General features: G+C 46.0%; 1 protein-coding gene across 2 annotated transcripts in view; it reads right to left on the bottom strand.

Moving 5' to 3' along the window:
- The window catches only part of STRIP2 (striatin interacting protein 2), a 43176-nt gene that overhangs the window by 14008 nt on the left and 3467 nt on the right, over positions 1-25701 (bottom strand). Inside the window, exons 2-18 of one of the 2 annotated variants that reach the window (XM_070423881.1) lie at positions 25133-25202; positions 21697-21771; positions 20414-20548; positions 18970-19090; positions 17888-17956; positions 17586-17692; positions 16574-16701; positions 15204-15407; positions 13567-13802; positions 13244-13309; positions 12530-12593; positions 11710-11781; positions 8346-8420; positions 7566-7663; positions 6982-7108; positions 4493-4593; positions 512-578 (exon numbers count right to left, since the gene is read on the bottom strand). In XM_070423881.1, coding sequence (XP_070279982.1) covers positions 512-578; positions 4493-4593; positions 6982-7108; positions 7566-7663; positions 8346-8420; positions 11710-11781; positions 12530-12593; positions 13244-13309; positions 13567-13802; positions 15204-15407; positions 16574-16701; positions 17586-17692; positions 17888-17956; positions 18970-19090; positions 20414-20548; positions 21697-21771; positions 25133-25202 — 1815 coding nt within the window. The remainder of the gene's footprint in view (positions 1-511; positions 579-4492; positions 4594-6981; positions 7109-7565; positions 7664-8345; positions 8421-11709; positions 11782-12529; positions 12594-13243; positions 13310-13566; positions 13803-15203; positions 15408-16573; positions 16702-17585; positions 17693-17887; positions 17957-18969; positions 19091-20413; positions 20549-21696; positions 21772-25132; positions 25203-25701) is intronic. The other variant, XM_070423882.1, reaches the window with a different exon arrangement.

The raw sequence follows: 25701 nt of genomic DNA, 5'->3' as shown, positions 1-25701 counted from the left end.
ACTTGCCTAGAGCTGTTTCCAGGATGAAGAATTTTCTGGGTCATCCTTCTGTGGCTATATTGACTTTTGCCTCAGAGAGACGTAGGCGTTTTGGTATTTTCCGAAGTACCACTCCTGGGTTTTATAACCCGAATGGAAATGAAAAGTGCATAGCCTGTGGCACAGCAGAAAGGCAGATAATTATTTGGGATGACCAGACGAGATTCTCCTGCCATTCTGCGTAGATGTTCACATTCAATTTCAGTCTAATTATCTTCCTAAATGTCCTCTCCTCCTTAGTGTTTTTCACTGACCCTTTTCTTGACAAAATGCTATGCACAGCTTTTCCAAACTGTTCTCAACTGGGTCAGCAGCTCTAAACCCCTACTGGCTCTGTGCTATTGCCAATAGGTCTTTGTTAATCCGAGACTCCCGAACCAGGGCATTATGGAGGCAGAGAAGCAATGGAAGAGCAAGTGCCAGCCTCTGCTACTTGGCATTTTCAAAGGCTACCGAATCCGCATCTGCTTACCAGACTCTCCGTAGTAAGTTCTGGCAAATCCTGGATGGTACAGCAAGGGTAATCCAGGACCGAGATGCTGCAAGATGCAGAGATAAGGACAGGCTTTGGGTAAATGGCAACGGCAGGAAACAGCTGTATGTTAAAGGGCAGGGGTTAGTTCTCTCCAGCAGGCCCTATCTATTTCCCAAATTGCTTAGAGACCTTGGCTGAAACCGAGGGCTTTGGTGCCAGGCAACTCCAGCTCTAGTCTCCTCTCCTCACAGGGAGGAACTAACAGAGTTCTTTCAGGCTGGCCCCCATCTGGCAGAGGCAAAAGAGAGCAGAAAGAGAGCCCTGTATAGCCACCTTTCTCCTTCCTTCTTTAAAGGAATATGTAAACTTGTCTGCAGTTGAGTTTCTGTATTTAAGTATATGCTTGTGTATATGTGTGAATATAACTGTGCTCCTAGAGATGCTGCTAAAACTTATTGCACTTAACAAACTGTGGATGTGAGGATGCAATGCAGACTTCTGTGTCTTTCTGAAAGCCAGGAGCTCTCGGGAATCATCACATAAGCTACCCCTATAGGAAGCTTGAGACAGAGGCAGCAGCCTACAGCAGGGCCAGTCTAGTAGCTCAAGAATGGTAATAGCATCTGCCTTCAAGGGAGCTGGAGGCTCTGTGGGGAGCCCAGGGAAGCAGGAGAAATAAGGCACCACATGATGACAGGAACACAGTCACTTAAAAGGACCTTTCTTTCCTCTTCTCCCTTCTCCATGGGGACAAAGCAGAATTGAGATTCGGTAATCTCTAATGCTTCTCTTGGTTGGGACATTCCATGAGGCTTTAAACACCAATCTTGCCCTGGCCTGTGTTGCTCAGTGGTTGCTCAAGAGTGTTGCCCTGGGGACCAAAGGGTCATGGTCAAGGGCACGTACCTGGGTTGCAGGTTCGATCCCCAGCCCCAGTTAGGGCGCATGAGGGATGGAAACCAATTGATGTGTCTCTCTCACATCAATGTCTCTTTCTCTGCCTCCCTCCTTTTCTCCCTTCCACTCTCTCTAAAAATTAATAGAAAAAATATCTTCAGGTAAGGATTAACAAAAACAAAACAAAACAAAATTTAAAAACCACCAATCTATCTGAACTAATGCAGTTGGAACTAAGAAGACTATGGGGTTCCTTGGACCTGTCTCTCTATTTCGAAAGTCAAACTCTATCCAAACAAAAGGCAACAATTTATTCCACTAGAAATGTTTACCTTTGTCCAAGAAACACACAAAGATAACCACGGGAACAAAGGGAGGAGAGGAGAGGCCAATGGCTCTCTCTACAATGTTGTTCATCATCTTAATCCACTCTACTAGACCCTCCCAGGGTTGCCAGTTCTCCGCTGCTCCTTTAGGAAAAACATTCTGGGCTGGCTTATCCACTCAGCTACCCACCTCCCACTGACAAAGCCCCATGGCAAAGTAGGTGCTGGGGACCAGGAAATGGGGGCGGGAAATCAAAAATGGATTTATTCTCATCTCAGTGAACTGAATTCTAGCCTAAGGGGGAATAAAAGACAGTTACACGTTTCTACAATATCTAGGTTGTAAGGGCCATAAGGAAACTGTGCAATAGTGAGCTGTGGGTGCTCCAAGTTTCTCAGGGATTATGCACCAGTGAAATATACTGTGGGTGGTAAACAGGAGGACCATCTTATCCAGGCCAACCTTAGCAAATGGCATAGCTGGCTCTTTCAACTCCAAATGATCTCGATGGACACATATTGGATTGTTTGCCCCTCCTCTTCTTGGCCCAGGAGTGCATTTAGCACCTGAACCCAACTTCCCAGCCACAATTGATTGAGCCAGGGACAGACCTGTAACCCTGGGAATGTGGAACAAGGATTGAGAGCTAATTCAGTCTGAGTGGCATGGGGCAGGACATGTTGAGCTCATGCGGGCATATTTCACAGAGTGGCCTGGGAAACAGACACTACTATTTGCAAGTGAGAGAAGACACTTGGAATGGAGTACAGAGGCTTGGTGTCCATAGATAGAGGTGGAGGACTTCCTGGGCTCCCTACAGACCATCCCTGAGGCTCAGAGCTGCATCCCTGTCCTAGGAGCCTCAAGATGATATACCTCACATTTCCTCCTAACAAATTACCTACTATGCATGAACCAGGTCTAGCTGGTTTTAGTTACTTAGAACTAAAAAGGTTGACTGATACACAGAGGTGCCTTCATGAAGCTGTGGCCCTTACCTCACCCAACCTACACTTCCATTTTCCCTGGTAATTCAACTAGCAAGTCTTAGTGTTAGTTTTATTTTTATTTTTTGTTAATCCTCATCAAAGGAAATTTTTCCATTGACTTTTATAGAGAGTGGAAGGGAGGGGGAGAGACAGAGAGAAACATCGATGTGAGAGAGACACATTGATTAGTTGCCTCCTGCACACGCCTAACCAGGGCTGAGGATTGAGCCTGCAACCGAGGTACATGCCCTTGACTGGAATTGAACCTGGGACCTTTCAGTCTGCAGGCCAATGCTCTATCCACTGAGCCAAATCAGCTAGGGCTTAGTGTTATTTTTAAGGTGGCCAGTGCATAAATCTCCTGTAGTTAGAAAAAAAACAAAACCAAAACACCCCTGAATTCTCAAATGCTTCCTTCAAACAGGAAAAGTATTTAAATCACTCTCATATATATTTATCTTAATTAATGCTTATAAAAGCTCTATGATTCAGTCAGAAGAGGTATTATTTTCATTTTAAAGATGGAAATACTGTGGCTCAGAGAAACAAAGTGTCTTACTTGAGATTACATAGCGAGCAAATGGCAGATCCAGGCCAGCAATCGAGGTCTCATGACTTCCGGTTCGGTGTGTGTGTGTGTGTGTGTGTGTGTGTGTGAAACTACATATAAGTAAGCTGCCTCTCCCTGGAGGAATCTCAGGCTGTGCTGACATACTGGTGAGGCAACATCTCCAAGCCCCTCTCCACTCACTCCGAGTAATCCGCTTCTACTTTAGAAACTTTGCCTCTATTAAAGCACTTCTGGTAGACTCTCCTGATTCACAGGCTTCCAGTTCTCATGGAAACAGCCAAGTAAGGAACAAGGATCTGTTCTGTGACCTTCCCTTTCTGCCATGTCCCACTTGGCTGGAGGAGTGGAAAGCAATTTGTATTCACAATTGTGATCGGAAAGCAATTTGTGTTTTGATCCTATCTTTGCTGCTTACTTAACAAGTCTCACTAGCATGTTAATCTTTTTTTTTTTTTTTAAATATATTTTATTGATTTTTTACAGAGAGGAAGGGAGAGGGATAGAGAGTTAGAAACATCGATGAGAGAGAAACATCGATCAGCCGCCTCCTGCACACTCCCTACTGGGGGTGTGCCCGCAACCAAGGTACATGCCCTTGACCGGAATCGAACCTGGGACCCTTGAGTCTGCAGGCCGACGCTCTATCCATTGAGCCAAACCGGCTAGGGCTAGCATGTTAATCTTGAGCAAGTCAAGTAACCTAAGTTTTTTCCTAATTGGTAAAATGAGAAATAAAACTTGTTGTAATACCACTTAGGACTGCTTTGGATATTAAATAAAATAATGGATAGAGAAATAGGGTAATTTTAAAAACTACAAGTTGATCTATCTATTATTTTTCAGTTATAAATTCTCTATAACACTTTATAGTTTACAAAGTAGTGTAACTAACCCAACTTATGATTTATACTAAGATCGGGGCTGGCCAGACAAGCCATAAAGCTGAAATTTTATCGTTGTAGTTTAATTACTTTGAGTCATGACATTTTTCAGTTTTTAAAATTTTAAAAATATAAATATCTTTGTGACGAGGCCAAATCATATACCCCAGCAGCTAACACTTCAAGGAAATTAAATAGTAATCGCTCTAAAATAGAACTTGGGACAGCAAAACTGACAGGCTCAGAAATAATGTAATTTTTCTCAATCATCCCAAACTAGCCCTTTTGAAATAAAAGTGTCGAGAGTCCATACCTGTTTTTAGCAGTGATGTAGGACAGAATATTTTGATTGAAGAATTTCAGGATCAATGGAATGCAGTTGGCAAATACCAAATGTTGTGATACATATTCAAACTGAATTAAAAGATCAAAGTGGAAAGGGCTGCTTATTTGGGGGAGAAAAGAAGATCTGTATGAAAAACAGGCAAATATAAATTTAACATCCATCCCTAAAGATATCCACTGGCCGCTTGTGTTATCAGTCTTTCTGCCTGGGAAGGGGAGAATCGTCTCCAGCTCGCCCATCCTACCTGGAGGGGGACAATCGGTAGTGTTACATAGGTTGCAAACTCCTGACCAAAAGCACAAAACATAAACCGGAGAGAAAGCCCTATTACAGATCAACAGAACTGCTGTGAGGTTCTCAACAGGAAAGGAAGGCCACCCCGAGGGAGCTGTCTTCCACACCAAAGCTCTGGCTCAGAGTGTTTCAACTGTGACTGATAAAGCAAGGACAGGTGCAACTCACCCCCAGCAGCTGCTGGCATCACTCAGCCAGCATGGAGACAACACATAACCAAATGGACCACTGGAATGTGGGCTCCATGCCAGTCTGTATGGTTCCCTGTACTTAGAATATCATATTTTAATGAACGAATCAAGAGCCCTTCAGTCAACAGATACTGCACTGAGAATAAGTTGAGGGTCTCTTTGATGAGCGTAACACCACAGCACAGGGGCTCCACTTTGCTCTCCTGAATCTGGATGGGGTCTGTGTCCAGGAAGACTTAGTGGAGGCAGTGTCATGAAGTTATGCCACCAGGATTTTGCCCAAGATACACTTAGGAGCATCAGACACAATTTTCTCCAGATCCAGAACCTAGACTGCTAGGACAGTGCAGAAATTGGGTCGAAAAAGCAGAAAATTGTGCTGTCTTAAATCCCCTACTTCTTCCTGATTGCCAAAAAGTAGCTCGGTAGCAAGCTAAGCTGCCCTCTGCCCCTAAATGTGTGGTTACAGGGGAGGCGTCAGCTGGTGCTGCCCATTTCTCTCTTTTGCTCAAATCTTTCCCCCTGGCAACTGACCCAGGGTTTTTTCCCCAAAGCCCCAGATGGAGGAGACGATACATACTCTCTATCAAGTGATGGAAAACTTTTTCCAGTTTTAGATGTGTCTGTAGCTTTGTCAGGATTCACTGCCACTGACACACACTGGCAAGACCCATCAAGCCACCCACCTGTCTGGCTGTTGATCCACCTACTGCCACCAAGAGAAGCAAACAGAAGCAGACATCCTCAGTTCTCTGTCCTTTCTACTAGGACCACTATCTCCCACCAGGCCCAACTCCTCCCAGCCCTGCTGCTGCTCAGCAAACATGAGCAGACGTGTGAGCACCCAGGACACGCTAACAAACCTACAGATATCCCTGAATGTACTAAAATAGTCAAACTGCCATGGACACAGACCCTGCAGGGCCTCCCCTGCACTCTAAGGACCTGCTCTTCCACCAGCAAGCTTGGTTTTGACTTCACAGGAGGAAAACAGAGCAGAGCCTCTGTGCAGGAATGAGATGCCTCCTCTCCCCCATGGTCTCACCACAGCGACCATCCATTACTGCTTCCATCTTCCCCCATACCTTGCTTATGGCAATGTATGCTTACAGAAGAACCAAGTCCAAACTCCTCAGCATGGCAAACAATGCGTTTATGAGGAAACAGGCTTACCTTTCCTAGCTTTGGTTTCCTCCTCTATAAAACAGGCATAAAGTAAGACCTACCGCATAGGGCTGAGAGAATTAAATGAGATCCCACACAAGCTTGAGTGCCCGGCCCATTATAGGTACTTAATAATTGTGCACTATCACATGTGTTATGTGCTCCCTGTTGTCCCCTCCAGCCTTACGGACTTCCACAAATTAGCTTTTCTGCTTGAAGTGCTTCCTGTCCTCTTTCCCTGACAACTCCCACATTGTAGCTAATCTCTCTTTAGGACTCGGGTTGAAGTCACTTCACCTCAGGCTGGATTAGGTATTTCCCTATCAGCCAATGCTTAACTGTGCTTATCACTCTACGATTGGATCTTTATGTATCTGTATCCTTTACAAGACCTCTAAGTCCTTAAGAGCCAGAAACATGCCTTATTCAGAATTAGATCTCAAATGTTAGAAAGGTGCTTCACATATAGAAAACCATTCTCAACATGCTCTCCCCCACCCCCATTTTTGTAGAATGCTTGAATCCTATCACCCATTGTTTTAAAGCTGGCTGGGCAGAGATTCCTACCCACAACCCTCAGATCATGCTCAAAGGACAGAGACATCAGCACCTTTCTAGAACAGTCCCCCACATCCCACACCGTATCTCCATCCCAAGCTTGTACAACAGGCAATTTGATTCCCTGAGTGAGACAAAGAAAAGGCTGAAAGATACTCAGCTGGATTACAAGGGCCCTGGTGTCCCTTCTTTAGGAGACGGGGCCTAGTGAACACGAAGACCCGTGGAGAAGCGCTCCTAGCTGCTCACCTGGTAGATGTGGTTCAGTTTGAAGTGCTTGAGGAGCAGCAGGAGCAGGGCAGAAATACTCTTTACAATGATCTCCTTGTGCCTGTTCACATCGATGCCCAGCTTCATGCTCTGGAGAACAGTGACGCTACAATAGGGACAGGAGGCGTCAATCTCGAGGGTGGCTGGAGAGAGCTTCTACACAGTACATATTTGGATCGGATACAATGTACACAGGAGAGCCAGAGCTTAGGAAACCTGAGTTTCTGTGCTAGGGAAACCTCCCGAGTTCCTGCTGATAAGCCTGTCTGGAGAAAAGCTCCTCTGAACTCTGTTTCTCTCTCTCCTTTGGCAAGCTCATCCCTTGGCAATGTCCACCCACATACCTGTGCAGCCAGCCGCTGGCATGCATACTGCCCTCCAGACCCTCAATTCTGAGCTAAAAGGAGCACAGCAGAGAGCACTGCGGTGGAAAGGGGCTACTGCTGGGGGAAGGGAGATCTCTTTGGAGATAATCTCTGTGTTAACCAGGTGGGCTGGGGACTAGAGAGACCTCGCGGACAAGACAGCTAGTATTCAGCCGCCGCCACAGTTGAAGCACTCACGGCATCTCCTCAGGCAGGACATCTGCCAGAATATTGATAGAGTCTGTCTTAGCCTTGGAGGTGGGAGCTGCCGCCAGCAGAATCTTAAGCAGAGCAATCTGGAAAGTAGAAAATGAGGAATCCATCCCATGCAACAAGGCTATTTCTCAATGCCTCAACAGTCCTATGGGAAGTGTTTTAAAGTCTTCCTCTAAGTCCTTCCCTCAATGACCAGATCGCCCCAGCCTCCAGAGGGGCAACCAGGTGTCCAGTCCTGAGAGGCCTGCCTGTGAGAGTCAGGAGCCAGAAGGGAGCTGACAGGCTGCTGTGCTTCAAGACTGCTCTTTCCAAAGAGGAAGATGGGAAAGGCAAAGTGAGAGGGACAAGGCCTAGAAATAAAGTGAGAGGCATAAGCAAGATTTCACGTCCTCTACCCTTTCCTTCCTCTAACCCTGACCATCAGCATCCTCACCATTTTTAGCCTAAGGCTATCTAGAACATGACAGACCACAGCAGACCCCAGGGGGGACGAGGGCCCCCAATACACCCTGCACAGATCCCATCTTGATCTCCATCCCTCCAAAAGGACTAGGGAGTACCGCCAAGTCCTCCTTCCTCTTGCAGGAGCCCCGAGGAAAGCTCAGAATTCTAATGTGTTAGAGAAAGCCTCGACTGAGGAGTGAAAGCTCAGGAAACAAGCGGAAATGATGGACATCTCAGCTTGAAATGACTCTCAGCTGTCTGTTCCTTGAAGCAACGAAGGGCAACTTCTTACCATGTCCTTACCCCACCACCTCTTACCATGTACTGAGGGAGGCTATACAGCATGCCCTGGTAGAGGATTTCACATGGCGTCTCTGGCACTACCTCTTCCCCCTACGGCAGGAAACACACAGTTACCCAGGCCATTTTCCAGTTGACCAAAGGCTATGTGAAGCGTGGCATGCAAAGAGCACTGAGCTGGGAGTCCTAGGTTCTACCCTCGCTGTGTTAATGTTTCCTTATATGACCTTGGGTAAGTTACTTTCCCTATCTGGGTCCTAATTTCCTCTTCTATAGATCAGTGGGCTGGTCTGGATGACCGCTGAGGGCTCTTCCAGCCCTAACAAGCTATGATTCTGGTTTTCACATTATCTGGAGTTGATCCAAATTCTTTTTCCATGTCCCAGCTGGATCAGGAGTCAAAACTCCCAACTAGGAGACGGCTCAGACCACGGCTTTGCTGAACACATGGGGACTTAATTCAGGCTGCAGGTATGCTCGGGACACTGGGAACAGACAGCCCACACAGAGCCACTTCCCAGGGTGTCAATCTGAGGCCACCTGAGAGCACTAAAATGCTCTGGAGCCAGAAAGGAAAGGTAGGTGACTCAATAGAGAGGGTTAATAATACAGATGGGTAACCTATGGCCTGGAGAAGCATGAAGGACTATTGCCTGATAAGCTTTTAGGTGTAAACTATCTTTACTTCTCTATTAGCCCCTACAACATCCCTTTCTCCTTTCTGACCAGCCCCCTCATGCACAACTCTTTGTCCTTTTGATGACCCCACCTAAGCCCTTTGTCGGAGTATGGAGACAGACCTCTGGTGCTCGAGAGGGTATTCAAGGCCACTGTCATCTTTGGGCAATGCAGTCCTTCCTCACCCAAGGTCTGTCTATTACAGGGCAAGGGTCAGTGCCATGAGAACCTAAGGTAGGTAACAGCCCCTCTCATCCCACACAACTCAGCTATGCATAAATAAGCAAAAGTCTTAAATGGACATTCAGTAAAGCCTGCAATCCTGTGTGCTTGCCTTCTGCTATCCAAAATGCCCATTTCACATCTTACCCCCTTTCTCAAATTAACCCCCTTGTCCCACAGCCCCTCAATAGTTGCTAAGCCTGCCTCATACTTCATGGAGAAGACCAGCAACCGGACAAGCACACCCTCATCTTCTCTTTGCCAAATCTGCCAGAGTCTCCACCTTCCTTTTTAACATTAAGGTCGAACCACCTGTGCTCCTGTGAAAGGCCAGCCCTCCACTTGTGCTGAGAATCTCCCTTTTTTCCTTTGTCGAATGTAGTAGTTCTGTATGTATCCCCTCCCCGCCGGATCATCTCTTTAGGATGTAAACATGCTCTAGTAAACATTTTCCCTCGACTCCACATCCTCCTTCAGCTCCCATACTTGTTCTATTATCCTTCTCACAATAAAACTTCTGTGCTGTATGTCAACTGTCTACCTCCTTTTGTTACATTCCTTTTTCAACACACCAACTAGGCTTCTAGCCCCACCACTTCACTGGAGGTTGCTCTTTTCAAGGTCATCAGTTTTCTTCATGTTGCCAAATTCAATGGACACCTTGTTCTTACTATGCTCCATTTATAAGCAACATTTGACATAAAAGATCACTCCCTTCTTTTTTAAAAAATTTTTTTTTACTGATTTCAGAAGGGAAGGGAGGAGAGAGAGATAGAAACCTCAATGATGAGAGAGAATCATTTATCGGCTGCCTCCTGCATGCCCCACACTGGGGATCGAGCCCACAACCTGGGAATGTGCCCTGACTGGGAATCGAACCATGACCTCCTGGTTCATAGATCGATGCTCAACCACTGAGCCATGCTGGCCAGGCCACTCCCTTTTTGAAAGATTTTTTTTCTTAGCTTTTATAGTATCACAATATCCTGGATTTCCTCCCACCCCCGAGTGTTTTTCTTACTTTTTTTTCTTTATTGATGAAGGTATTACATATGCGTCCTTATCCCCCTATTGCCCCCCCCACCCTCTTATTCTTCTTTGTTGGCACCTTTCCTGGCTCATCCCACCCTCAACAAATTGGTGTGTCCCAGCGTTCTGTCCTGGGTTTAATCCTCTTTTCTATATCCACTCCCTTCCTGGGTTATCTCAGCCAGTTCTATGGCTTTTAACACTGTCCAAGTCAACAGTTTCCAAATTTATTTCTCTAGGCCAGTCCTCTCTCTAGAACTCTAGACCCATATATCTAATCGCTTGGTTGCTCTGCGTGAGTGTCTAATGGATATTTAAAACTTACTATGACCAAAATAGAACTGTTGATAAAACAGAACTCCCATCTTGGCAAATGGTACTTATTCTTGATTCCTCTTTTTGCCTCTCTATCCACATCCAATTGAACTGCAACTCTTGTCAGTTATACCTCCAAAATACAACCCAAATTCATCCACTTTTCCCTAGCTCCACAATTGCTACTCCAGCACAAGTCACCATCATCTCTCACCTTGACTACTGTAATAGCTTCCTAACTGGTCTTCCCACTTCCACTCTTTCCTGGTCCAATCTTTACACAGCAGTCAATAGTTTCTTAAAAGATAAATCAGATGTCACTCCCCTATTTAAAATCTCCAAAGGTTTCCCCTTTGTATTGGGAATCAACTTTAAGCTCCCTATTTGTTTACAGGTCCTGCATAAAATTGGTCCAGACCATCTCCTACAAGCCTGCCCCGCCCACGCTCCAGTGGGCCGCACACCACGTGAACGGTCTTTATTCAATGTATCTAATGCTCTGAGCTTTGCTCTTTCCTAGTTAAAAGCTGTTCCCTCTGCTTGGAATGCTCTTTCCCCTGATGTTTCTATGGCCACTCCTTCTTGTATCTCATATCTTAGCTCAGTGGTTGGCAAACTGCGGCTCGGCAAACCGTGGCTCTCGAGCCACATGCGGCTCTTTGGCCCCGTGAGTGTGGCTCTTCCACAAAATACCGGCTCTTCCACAAAATACTGACTTCTGCGCATGGGTCACAAAGTTTCAATCACACTGTACGTGCTCGCCTGCACGTGGTATTTTGTGGAAGAGCCACACTCAAGGGGCCAAAGAGCCGCATGTGCCTCGCGAGCCGCGGTTTGCCGACCATGGTCTTAGCTTAACTGTCACCTTCTGAGAGTTCTACCTACCTTGACTATCCAATCTAAAGTAGTCTGTCATATAATTCTATTTAAAATTTCTTCATTATGTCACCACTCTCTGATAGCCTTGTTTCCTTAATTATTTGTTTAGCTTTTTTCTCTAACTTGGACATATTGTGAAATTAGGGACCTTGTCTTGCCTGGCACATAGTAAGATCCCCAAAGCAAGCACACATGCTCTGTGACAACACTGCAGACATATTCCCCTGCCCCCTTCCTGTGCAGGGCCCTTTTAACTCACCAAAGACATGGGGCACTTCTCCAGCTCCTCCTCATTCTTGATCTGAACATCTGCGATGGAGACGTATTTGTGCTGGGGAAGATAAGACATCAACAAGGGGCTGAGGGCCTCAATCTCATGTGTACCAGCCTCTTGCTTAACTTCCCCAATGACAAGGAAAATGTCCTATTTATGGATCTGTCATCCCAAATAGGCCATGAACTATTTGAAGGCAGGCGTCTGATTCACCTTTGCACCATTAACACTGAGCGAAGTGCTTCATATACAGTGTTTGTTTGTTCCATGTTTCCAATTTGTTGAAGAGCGGCAAATACCTAAGCATTTACCTTCAGCCAGCCAGGAACAGGCCCTTGCCCCTGGACCCCTGCCCGGAGGTTTCTGCTGCATGTGTACGTGTACATGGAGTGATGATGATGGGGTAGGGGAGGATTCAAGGTCTGTGTATCTTAGTCTTTGTGCTCACACACTGTAGATGTAGTAGCCTGCTACTCAATCCTGAACCTTTGGAAGTTAGTTGTCTTATAGGGAGAGAGAAGTGAGAGGAGAGGAAGGGAAGAATGAGAAGAGAGAGAAAGGTGGAAGGAGGGAAAAGGAATGAGAGGAAGAAAGAATAACCTTCTTATCTATCTGAATGTAGAAAACTGGTAAGTAGGGAGAGACCCGATTTCTTCCTCTTTGGCCAAAACGCCTTCAGGGAAATGTAGAATAATAGATCCAGAATGTGTCTGGTAGAAGAATCCTGCCCAGTACGAGGACCCCACTAATCCAACTTGCCTTGATGGCTCACTATCCCTGAAGACTGAGTGCCCACCCTGGTCACCTGCTTTAGGGTCTTCACACTCTCATGGATGGGCCTGGGCAATCCAACCAAGGTATCTGTGTCCCTGTGAAATGCAAGGCAACTAGATAAGCTTCAAAAGTATAAAGAATGACTCATTCCCCCTGGAGTCACTAGACTAGACCATGCCACTTTCAGCTTCCAGGTCCCCTGTGATTGCTTTAGGACACAGAAAATTACAGAAATGTTTGAAAATTAGGATTTCTGTATAGTCTTTTGAGGACTCACTTTGTTTGGGAGTGGCAGGTAGCCCAATGCCACTTTTGACTGTGAAATACCAATAACAATGCCTTCTCAGGTTTTGTAGAGGCCAGTGGGAAGGATTCATGAGGGTGGGGAGATGGGGGGAAAGACTAAATGTGTTCTGACCATGTCTCTTCACAGAATCCTGGCCCATTAGAGCAGGTAGGGCCCCTAGAGACCTTGTAATCCAACAGTCTTATGAGGAAAATGAGGCCCAAGAGGGAAATGACTTATTGCTCAAGGCCCTACACTAGCCAAGAGCATAAAAGTTCTTTTAAGAAACTGGAAGGAAAAAATTCCATGGAAAGAACCCAAAGTAGTTACTGGGAGTTGCCCATGGCCTAATAGTTCTAGGTTGCATCGTGACTACCCAGCAAAATTTCTCATTCCAAGCCACCCACTCTGGCCCCATAAGAACCACTCTATAGCCATTCTGACGATTCGGTCACTTACTGCCCCAGAGTGAATCCGATGAACTTGTTCCTGCTTAGCTCCAAGAAGTGCTCAATGTCCTTCTGCCTGAGAGGACGGTGGAGATGAACCCCAAAGAAGGGAAGAAAAGCAAACCTTGAGAGAGAGAACCTTTCTGGGCTCCTGCCCCTCCAATCGGAGGATCGGAGCAGTTGGGGAAGAGAGCAGCCAACAGAGAGAACTTCAAACCTAGGAGTTCTGACTCTCAGACCAGCTTATTGTGCCTTTAACACAAAGACCACACCACCCTGGGTCTTCAATGATCGAAACCCCAAAAGTTCAGGGTCCCTATCTTTCAAACCTACCTGACCTTTGGGGCCCAAGGTAGGCCCTTGGGAAAAGCCACCCGCTCAGCAGAGAGGGTTGCCTGTGAAAGTGGAGGTGGTACCAGAGGGTCCTGTTCTAGCAGGTCTAACTCTCCGTCCAAGGTTCGTTCTCCATCGCCAGCAGACTCCTCTTCCTCTTCTGTGGCTGGTTCCTCAGTCTTAAAGAGATCTCTTTCATTGTAAATGTCCAGGCTGTCCTGCTTAGTAAGGAGTTGCTGGGGTGGGGGAAGGAAAGGATGCAGAGATCTCACTCTGGGCATCCTTGTCTGGGGTCACCCCCTCCCCCACAGGCTGTTAGAATTCAGGAAACATGGAGTAAAAGAACCCAGATCTTGTGAGAATATCCCTTTCCAACCTCAACCCTACTGTCCCCACCAGGCCCGATCCCAGGACAGGCAGCTCTCAGACAGCCAAGCCAACAGACAGGGAACAGAGCACAGATAATCCCAGTCACAGCTACTTAGCTTTCAGAAAGAACTGATGCCATTTTTTTTTTTTTTTACACCAGCACTTTCCTTCCTAATTATGCTCTGCTTAAGTGAACATTCAATTAGTTTGCCTTCTGTGGGCATACACCAGCTGGCTGACTGAGGAAGAAGAGAACAGAAGCTTGCTGCTAGGCAGAGGGAAGCGAGTTTGGAATTTTAAATTTTGTCACAGAAAGAAAAAGATTGGACAGAAATAGGCCAAAAAGTTAACAGTTACTGCCTCTGGTTGTTAAGATTGTGGGTGATTTTTCTCTCCTTTCTTCTCATTTTATATTTGTTCCAAATTTTCTATAATGAGTAAACATTACTTGATAAAACAAAAAATCAAGGTTAAAAAAATCTCACTGAAGAGAATAGGCTAGATAGCTGAGTGCGACTGTCTGGTCCTGACACCGATAGTTGGTGAACTCAGGCAGATCAAGCAAATGAGTTCATGGGAACATGATTGGTCTCAGTGCAACTTGTCATTTCTACCTTCCAGAGATGCAGACTATACCTAGAATCCTAACCTGTCGTCTCCCACATGTAAGCCTTTCGTTCTGGGACCAGACAAAAGTATGGCTGACCCAGAGTAAACCTTCTTGCTGCTGAGAAAATAGGAAAGTGCCACACATCCAGGTACAGGGATTTTCTAGGAGACCTGTTCATGTGCTTTGGGTCCTTATACCCTAACCCAGTGGTCAGCAAACTGCAGCTCTCGAGCCACATGCGGCTCTTTGGCCCCTTGAGTGTGGCCATGAAGTTTCAATCGCACTGTATGTGTATGCCCGCACGTGGTATTTTGTGGAAGAGCCACACTCAAGGGGCCACAGTTTGCTGACCACTGCACTAACCTAACTCTTGTTCTGGTGCTAAAGAACTCCAGGTGCGGAGGTCCAGGTCAATGACCCCGTGGCGAGACCTGGATCTACAATGCGATATCACAATGTTATATCATGATAGCGCAGGCATCTGTCAGGGCTGGGGGATAGAAGCCAAAGTATAGACTGCAAGGTTTCAGGTTGGTCACAGGGCCAACCAGGGGCAGGATGAGCTGGGTCATTTACTGCCCTTTCCTCCCACATCCAGAGCAGCTGAGAATCTTGATTTTTGGACAGCTAGTGTCCCACTGTCTGCTTTAGTGCGTACCCGTCGAGAACCACGGCGGCCTCGCAACTTGGAGGGTGGTGGTGCCAGCTGAGACTCCCCCAGGTCCAGAGTGTAAGAGGGCGGGGAGGCGGCACGCATGCTCTTCACCACCTGGATACTGTCCTCAGCCAGTGGCGGCAGGCCCAATTCTGCCCGCTTCTGTACTTTGAGAGCCTGTAGACGCTCAAATCCACCGAGGGTAAACTAAGGGGTGAAAAAAAAAAGGGGGGACAGAGAAGAGCGGGGAAGGGAGGGAAGTCAGAGAGAGCAAGGACAGGAAAGCATGGGTGGAGAGGAACAGCCACCACCTCCAGTCCCCCTCAGACCCCGAATTAATTAGTAATAATAAAACAGGAAGCGGCAAATGCGGTTACTAGCCCGGTCTGAGGAACTCAGGCATCAGGACAAAGCATTATTTACTGACTCGGGGTTGGAAATATCACCAGAAATTAGGAAAGGGACTCCGAGGGGCCTCCCCTAAAAAACAAAACAAAACAAAACAAAACCACCCAGGAAAACGTATCTCCCTCTTTAAGAAACACATCCAGATGCTAAACCCAGGCACTCTATTTCCTCTGCAGTCGGGGTGGGGTGGGTAACTGTCTCTTGAAGTTGGGGAACTTTAAGAGGCAGTTCCCCCATAAAGCCAGTCCTGTGGGTGGGAGCCAGAGATGAAGGATCAGGTTGAATAATTAGTAACAAAACCACAACCATACATTTATAAGGACTTCGTGTTTATTTGGATGGAGGGCAGGCACCAACCCCCCATTTATAGCTAGAGAAACTGAGGCACAGAGAGTTGCCCAAGGTTGTCAGTATGAGCAGAGGCCAGATTTCCCAACTCTTAGCCAGTGTTCTTTCCACAAAACATTAGTTCTATCAGGGGGAGATGCAATGATACCCCAATTCACAGAGTGGCAAATCTTGTCAGTCCAACAGAACCGGATAACCTGCTCTAACGGAGAACATCTGATTTCTCTAGGACAGCCTAGACCAGTGATGGCGAACCTTTTGAGCTCAGCATGTCAGCATTTTGAAAAACCCTAACTTAACTCTGGTGCCGTGTCACATATAGAAATTTTGTGATATTTGCAACCATAGTAAAACAAAGACTTATATATTTGATATTTATTTTATATATTTAAATGCCATTTAACAAAGAAATATCAACCAAAAAAATGAGTTTGCGTGTCACCTCTGACACAGGTGTCATAGGTTCGCCATCACTGGCCTAGATGTCCCTCCATTGGCTAACAGCTGCCCGAGTCTTCTGCCTAGCTCCTGCCTGCAGGATCAGAATAGAAGAACCTGAGGTAGCAGAGGGCACTGCTGATCTGATGGGTTAGGAGTGAGGAGAATGAGCCACTCACCATGACCACCTTCCAAAGCAGAAGCAGGACCTTCTTTATGGGGAAGTGGGGAGCCAGGCCACTACAGAACTTGGTAACCATGGAGAAAAGCAGAAGGGCAAAAGGCTCCTCATTATGCATGGAGAAGCCTGGAGGGTGTGGAGAGAGGCAAATGAGAAAGTGAGAATGAGGGAAGGGAAAACCTGCCCAGTAATCCCGATTCTGGACACGCTCACCCCCCCTAACGAATTTGAGTACCGCCTGACCAGTGACCGCGTGGCTCAGTGGTTGCGGGTTGACCTATGAACCAGGAGGTCCTGGTTCCATTCCCAGTCAGGGCACGTGCCTGGGTTGCAGGCTCTATCCCCAGCGGGGAGGGCACACAGGAGGCAGCTGATCAATGATCCTCTCTCAGCATTGATGTTTCTATCTCTCTCTCCCTCTCCCTTCCTCTCTGAAATCAATTTTATACATATATATATATACACATTTTTTTTTAATTTGAGTACTTGGTCCTGAGAAGGAGGCTTAGGGAGTCCCCAGAGGGAAGCCCCTCCAGGGCAGGAAGTGAGGCCCTGGAGGTACATGGCTCACCTCCCACAGCTTGGGAGGATACCAAACTAAAAGTAACAGTAATAACGATGTTACTTTCTGGCTGAAGGACTCAATGCATTTTGAGTCACTGTCCCACATCAATGAATATATTTTAAAATCCTGTCGGCTTTCATATCTTATCCCTCTCCGATGACACCAACTTACATTTTTTCACGTGGGATTCATGATAGAATGGAAGAGGGGTGCCTGTCCCCATTTACAACCAAAGGAATTAAGGTATAGAGAGGACATTTGTCCGAGCTCAGACACAGGGGCAATTCAGGCAGGCCCTCATGCCTGCTGTGCCGTATCTCTGTCCTAAAAGGATGTTAATTAAAAATAAAAATAAAAAAGGAAAGGCTGCCTGTCTCTCTTAGGCAGATGTTAGGCTTCCCCTCCACCAGCCCCAGCCTCACCCTTCCTTAGGGCCACTTCTTACTCAATTCAGTGCGGAAGGTCTCCCTGGCCGTCCTCCACCCACAGGAGTCTGTTTCTCGCTCCAGGCGGATATTTTCCACCAGTAGGTACAGGACACTCAGCAGCACCCTGGGGTATAGAAGGATCACAAGAGGTGCCCGAGGCAGCTCCCAGCCTACAGCCAGAGACCTCAGTGATGGTCTCTGTGGGAGTCCAACCCAGTGGAATTAGCAACTTCTAGTGGTCTGGGTGCCTCTGGAATTTGAGTAAAGAGTAACCCATCGCTAACCATCCCATTCCAATCCCACGGCTAGCCCCACTCACCGGAGCTCTGTGCTATCAGCAATGGAGATGGCTGGTTTTCGAACAGCGCTGCTACAGGCCTGGCTGTTGCTGCCATGGGAAGGAGGGAGAAAATGAGAACCCATACGGCCCCTTTACTCACTGTGTTCCCACTGACCATACACACAAACATGAGTACCTGCTATTTCCTGGCTATGTAGCTATATAGAAATTGGTCTAGCCCTAGCTGGTTTGGCCCAATGGATAGAGCATCGGACTGAGGACTGAAGGGTCCGGGGTTTGATCTGGTCAAGGGCACATGCCTGGGTTGTGGGCTTGATTCCCAGTAGGGGGCGTGCAGGAGGCAGCCAATCAATGATTCTCTCGCATCATTGATGTTTCTCCCTCTCCCTTCCTCTTTGAAATCAATAAAAATATATTCTAAAAAAAAGAAATTGGTCTAAGGTAAAGGAGCCCATAGAATTCCTCTGTCACCTCAGCATAGGACATGAAGATGGGCAAGGGTAGGGTCTGTGATATTCCCTCCTCTTGTAATCCCCACTGTGGCTAGTACTGTGCTGGGCACCAAATAGATGCTACACAACACTTGATGGATAATAAACAGATTGCACCCTATCTAAAACTCCTGGGTGATAGGCATGAGACAAAACGAGGGTTCACTACAGTGCTAAGGCCACCTCTAGAGCTATAACCCACGAGGGAAAGAACTGGGCACATGATAGGAACTGGCCCTGTCTCTCTTGGGTCATGTTTTCAGCCAGAAGAGCTTTCTTCATGGATTCCAGAGTTAGGATGAGCTGAGAAGGTTTGGATAAAAAGGCAACACACCCAAGATAGGCCTCTGAAGCCCAGGATTGAAGCTGTAAGTGGGGCAGAAGCAGCTGATGAGCCCAACCTGGGGGAGGACAGAATATCAGAGAATAAGGCTGAGAGGAGGGGAACTGTCAGTGTAAGCTTTGGACCAACATGTGAATAGACCCAGCTCCACACAGGGGTCTCTATGGTAAGGGACTCAGCATAGGACATGAAGCAGCCTAGGACAGGAAGGGGGTTGTCTAAGCCAGTCCCCCCCCCCCACCCCCACCCCCACTAAGGCTTCTTACTCGATTTCCATGTGGAGTAGCTCCAGGAAGGCTGAGAAGGTCCCCATCTGATAGAGCAGGAAGCAGTTGTATCTGGACCAGTGTAGCACATCGACCTCTGAATCACATTCCCCAAAGGTGCCTAAAGGACCAGACAGTGCCACAGGGGTGGAGGGGGAGGGACTATCCCAGTTCTTTCCACTCTGCCCCATGATTTTAGGACCATCTTTCAACATCCTGTCCAATAATTTGGCTGATAAGTATAGGGCAAGGGCCCCCAGGACTTCCCAGAATGAGGCAGGGGAGAGGAAAGGCAGACTCCAGTTAGGTCCAATGTGCTCATCAGTGGCCGATCTTAAGTTTGAGTTCTCTGAGAAGTAGATCCAGAGATGAAAATTCAACCACAAGCATTGTATTTAGGTGATCCCAGGAAACACCAGCAGTGAGGTAAGGAAGAGAAGGCAGCTCAGAGCTCAATCCCAGGTGGGGAGAAGCTCTGGGAAACAGTATAAAACACACACCTCAAAATCATCTTACTCAAGAAGGGTGAGGTCGTCAGGCTATTCGCTCACTGTCTCCCTGTCAGTCGCTGAGGAGTGCTGCTGGACCAGGGGAGCACATTAATTCCCCAGCACTCCTGGCCACACTATGTGTGCTGCAGAGAAAGCCCTCAGGCAAGAAGGTGAAGGTAGAGGCACCTGGGAGTTGGTCATAGTACCAGACCCAATAGATATGGTTGGGCATTTGTTTGCTATAGTCTTCCCTTCCCCTTATATCATGTCCACTCTCGTTCCTCTCCATTTATGACTTCTATCGTTTTTAGCTCTCAACTCGTCAGTTCTGCCAACAGTCCTCTTATTTATAATTTCAGGGTTAATTTTACTATTCCAATTAGGCTATCTTATTTCTCTTTCCAACACCTGGTAACAGTTCTTTTCTGGAAAACTTTCCTCAATCTTATTGAGTTCTGATCATCTCCAAATTACTCACAGCATCCACTCCTGCTGCTATTTTGGCTTGAACTTTCTAAATGCCAACAATAAACAATGCAGAGGGTCCATACGTGCATCTGTGGCACACCCTGCCGTCCCTCCGTGTCAGGGCCAGGTCACAGATGATAAAAGAAGTCTCCGTGCTCAGCTGGTAGTGCTTTGTCAGCTCTGGCCATACTGACACTCCTGCTAGTCTCCAGATACAATTATAGCCCAGGTTAAGGAAAAAAGAAGCCATAAGAAATCCTGATATGCCTGGTAAGATAAAGGTTGATTCCAAGGGATCCAGAGCAGTACCTACTACCATCTCATCTTCTTCATAAGCAACAGGTTCCTCCTAGTATGTGACGAGATCTGTCCTTAAAAGGCAGGGACCTTGCTTTTCCAGCATGACCTGCCCTATCCTACGCCTGATAACACCATTTTTATCCCTAGTCTCCACCCCTCTAAAGTTGGCAAAGGTGGTCACTCACCTTGGGCCAGGTAGAGGACAGCTCGGGCCACCTTCAGTCGCCGCTCTCTACTGACCACCTCCAGGCGGTCCAGGAGTCCCATCACATAGGCCTTCTGGGCATCTTCCTCCAACTCCAGCCATTCCTTGCCCTGTACTGGGGACAGGCCATATAGATCCAGTGTCAACCACTGCCTTCCCTTCCTGGAAAAGCTCCTATCAGCATAGCCACCTCTGATCTCAGCTCCCTAGACATTCTTTTCTTTAAAAGCTTTCCTTATTTGGCTGAGGAAAAATCAGGGATGGGAAAAGTAAATGACCCAAAAAGTTCTTGCCTGAACCCACTCTGCTGCCTCATCTTCTTGCACATCCCCTCCATCCTCCACACACAGCTTATACTGTTCTATCTTTCTGTCTTTCTTCAAGGTGTTCCCTCTATATTCCTACTTATGCAATTCCTATTCATCATTACAGATCAAATACAAAATTATTTCTTTCCCACAAATGGTCCAGGAAGAAGTTCTATCCTTAAAGATACTTTTTACTTCTTTTTTGACACTTACCAGTTTCTCTTGGCCTGAACTAGTTTTGTGATATACACATCTCCCTTCTGCTATCTAACTATAATCTTTTTGAAGACACTGCAAATTCACCTTCACCCCTGCCTCCTGCATCTCTGGTATGGAACAGGGTACTCACCACACACTTGTTGAGTTGAAAATTGAATTGCCACTGACCAAATAAGGGAACGGAGGTCTGAGAGAATCAGTGTGGACACATGAAATTATTATTAGACTAGAGGCCCGGTGCACAAATTTATGCACGGGTGGGGTCCAGCCAGCCTGGGCTGGCAGGGGGGAGGATTTGGGGATAGGGTGGGGGGAGGGGACGCAGGAGGTTGGCCGGCTGGCCAGCCAGAGGTGACAATTTGCATATTAGCCTTTTATTATATAGTATGCTATTGAGAGTGAGGCAGAGTTGGAAGCAAGGGTTGAACATTAAGGTTAAGGACTAGGCTAAGCACAGGGTTCTACCAGTCAGCAGGGCACCAGCCCATCCCCACCTCCCCATCCCTCTGCCCTCTTGGCCCTTTACACCAGGGAAGGGGACACAGCTCAGGCTTCTCTTGCTTCCACTCCAGGGCCTCTCCCCCTGAGATATAGGAAACTCTATCCCCTATGCAAGAAGGGATGGAGAAGTTACACGGTTATGGAGCGGATGAAGAAGGATCATACTTTGTTTTAGTTTTTTTTTCTAGATCAGGTGAAGGTATCATGAAGAAAAAAAATAAGGGTCTGGAATCACCTTGAGTCTTGAAATCTTCTTCAAAGCACCTCCTGTTAGTGGTGAATTCCAGGTTTTCAGTGTAGCTATACAATTCTGTGCCAGGAAAGACAGGACAGAGTTACAAACATTTACTAGACCCTTACTGAAGGGGTCTGGAGTAGAGAGGGCAGCATGAAAGAGCTAAAGCTTCCAATACATTCCTGTGTCCAATTCAATCCAGAGTCAGCTTCCTCCTTTTTGGAGCAGTTAAAAATAGCCACTTGTGTCCCTGGGTGATTAAACCATCAAACCTGTCCTCCTCCTGCCAGCTGGCTGACACAGCAGAGAAGGCAGGCTTCAACACTTGGTGAGGGCCAGGAGGAGGGTTGGAGCTGAGAGGGCTTAATGTTATCACTCCTGTTTCTTAGGGCTGCAACCCCTCTGTTTGTCAACCCAGACGGGGATTACCCAGTCTCTAGGAAAGAGAAGGGCAATACAACTCCTGAAACTTAGAGGCCAGGGTGAGGGCTGAAGAATATGCATTAGATGGCTCTTTGGGGTTGGAGCCAACTCATTCTCTCCCTGCTAAGTTTCCTCGAAGGGTATAGAAGTTTAGGTTCCTGCTGCTCACAGCCACCTGGGCCCAGGAAAATCTAACTTTGCTGACAGTAGTCTTTCAATACAAAATGCTTATAAGAACTATAAATGCCCTTTCCCCTTACACACACACACACACACACACACACACACACACACGTCAGAAAATTATACCAGTACCCTCATCTTACAGAGGATGAAGAACTGAAGCTAAGAAATCAATAGGTGATAAAACAGATTTCCTCAAAACCCTGTTCCTTAACTGAGACACTTGCTGGAAATTTAGCTAGATCACAAATCAAGAGAAATTCACTTATGTTCCAGCAAGTTGTCTAATGGCTGAGAAACACCTTGTCTTGGAACCAGAGATTTTTTAAAAAAAATTTTAGAGAAAGGAAGCGAGGATGGGGGGAGGGAGGGAGGGAGGGAGGGAGAGAGAGAGGGAGAAAGAGAGATTGATTGATTGCTTCCTGCATGTGTCCCAACCAGGGATCAAAACAGGCAACTTGGGTACGTGCCCTGCCCAGAAATCAAACTCCGCCACCTTTTGGTATATGGGAAGATGCTCCAGGCTGGGAGCCAGGGCTTTTGAGTCCTGAGTTCCAGAATCCTGGAGTGACCAGAAGCAAGTCCCATCTCTGAATCTTAAATTCTTCAGTCATTATTGGAGTGTGTGTGTGTGTGTGTGTGTGTATTTAAGAGCAGAGCACAAACCCAATCAGAAAAGGGAGCGGTTTCTTAGGTACTAAACTTTTTTGTTTTTATTTTTAAATTTTAGATCCTGAACTTTCATATACAGATAAATATAGAATACATATGACACCTGTGTATCATCTACCCAGATTAAACAAATATTAACACTTGTCATATTTGCTTTAGACATCTAAAGTTCCCTCTTCCTCTCCAGTCTATTTTATTTCCCTCTCTAGATGTAACCACAATAATGAAATCGGTGTATATGCTTCACACGCCTATTTTTATTCTTTTATTACCTATGTATGTGCCTGTAAACACATAATGTTGTTCTGTTTTAAAAGTTTTTATCCAAGCAGTATCTATCATATTGTATAAATTATTTTTTCTTAGAAACCCTTTTTATTATGTGTCTTTCAATAGTTTTTTATATGAAAAACAGCATGAACACATCCATTCACTTTATGGATACTGCTCTCAAATGTGCAACTGCACTGCCTAGAAACATCTTTTAGACTCATGTTTATGCAGTTTGAAGCATGTATAATTTTTTTTTCATTGTTTCTTTCCCCGCTCAACATTGTTTTTAATATTTATTAATATTGAAACATATTGATATAGATCGATGACTTTAATGACTATTTGATATACTACAGTTTATCCATTCCCCTACTAAGTTGTTTTACATTTTCCACAATGGCTGCAATAAATATCTTTGTACATGTTTTCTTATGCCCAAGTGTTTTTGAAAAGTGTACATCTAGACCACTGGGTCATAATATGTGTAGGTTTTCAACTTTGCTAGATATGACCAAACTGCTTTCCAATTTTATTATACTCTGCTCCCTCATGCCAAGCAGTGTATAAAAGTACTCATTTCTCTGCGCCCTCACCAAGCCTAGGCTTTTAAATTTTGCAATTTGATGAATGTAAAATAATATCGCATTATTTTAATTTGCTTTCCCCCATTTACTAATGTAGTTGAACATCTTTCTAAATTATTATTATTGATTTCAGAGATGAAGGAAGGAGAGGGAGAGATAGAAACATCAATGATGAGAGAGAATCATTGATCGGCTGCCTTCTGCATGCCCCCTACTGGGGATCAAGCCCACTTGATCCTTGACTGGATCAAACCTGGGACCCTTCAGTCCACAGGTCAACGCTCTATCCACTGAGCCAAACCAGCTAGGACTAGTTGAACATCTTTTCATGTATTTATTGACTGTATGATTTTCTATTCTATAAATTCCTATTCATATTCTTTGACCATTTCACCATGTCTCTTCTCTCCCTCCCTCCCTCCCTCCCTTCTTACACACACACACACACACACACACATTTTGTATTCTAATTTTTTGTTGGTAATTAAACTTAGCTATTTCAACATTTATTCCCTGTTCTTATTCACAAGAACTTCTTTAAAAACATTTGTCTCTTTTCTTTGAAAAAATCATATCTCAAAGTATCACTTCCATGTGACAGAATATTTAACTTTCACACCATCTCCACCCAAAGCTCATTTATTAATAACTGGAATTCACAGCACGTGTAACATGGAGGCCCTTAATGTGAGGACATCATGTTTAGCCTGAGCTAAAACCCAGAGAGAAGCAGCCCAGCACTGGAAGGAGAATGGGATCACACAGCTCCACTCTGAGGGTAAAGGTGACATGCCCAGCCTTGCTCAGCTGGCCAGCTGTCTATAGAGCCTTTCTTCAGCCATTGCTGAGATTTATTTAAGGGGCAGGTGTTGAGGGAAGGCAGCCAGATGGAGCTAGAAGAGAAAAGGAGAAAGATAGAATGGAATAGAGAAGGAGAGGGTGGCAGAAAGAAGGGGACATGCAAAGATACGGGTGAATATGGGAAGAGAAAGAGAGGAGAAATAGGAGAAGGTGGAGAGAAAACAGATTTGAGAGTGCCCAAAAGAGAATAAAGAGTGTGAGCGGAAAAGAGTGACAGAATGAGAGAATGGAGAGTACCATAGCCACGGGAGAATTCACAGAAAGAAATGTGAACAAAGAGATATTTACCACTGAATGGTGGCGAGAAGAGGGAATGTGCAGAACAGCTTTTGTTCTATAGCCACTTGTTGAGAACAGACAAGCTGCCAAGGGAGATGACAAGCCCCTTCCCTCTCCCTCTTAGCCACCTTCCACTCTCTACAGACCCATCTACCTCATACCTGACAACTCCGCTGCGTGCCCATCTGCATCTCCATACTCAAATTCCAGAGTGGGGCAGTCCACAGAGCCCTGTAATGGAGAAATCTTTGCGGTAACTTGGGGAAAGGGTTGACAAAAGGAGATTATACCCTAATTTCATCCTCGTCCCCTCTTGGAGGCCAAGGTTAGATCAGGGAGGCAGCTAGAAGAGTTCCATCTGTGCCTTTCATCTAAGAGGTAACCTTCCACAAGCCAAAATTTGATGCTCCGTGCTGGGAGGGGCTGAAGATTCCTATGTAGAATCAGAAACTGGGTAATGCGCCAGGATTGTGAACAGATATGAAAGGTATAATCTGTGCCCATATCTGATCTACATAAACACAGACCAGAAGAGCATCTAGCTGATCCCCAGAAAAACGAGATGGACAAAAACAAGAGGTGAACTGTGTTCTAACTTCAGTTCTGTCATTAACCCACTATATGATTTTGGGCAAACATCATTCTGTGGATCATAATTCCTCACCTGCAAAAAGAGGTCCTTCTGCCCTAATGTTCCAAACTTTAGGACTGTCAAATAAGGCAGCATTTC

This window comes from Myotis yumanensis, unplaced genomic scaffold, assembly GCF_028538775.1.
Source record: "Myotis yumanensis isolate MYYU_CA2020_CCGP unplaced genomic scaffold, mMyoYum1.0.hap1 SCAF_9, whole genome shotgun sequence".
NCBI lineage: Eukaryota > Metazoa > Chordata > Mammalia > Chiroptera > Vespertilionidae > Myotis > Myotis yumanensis.
This window is presented reverse-complemented; position numbering and strand designations above follow the sequence as displayed.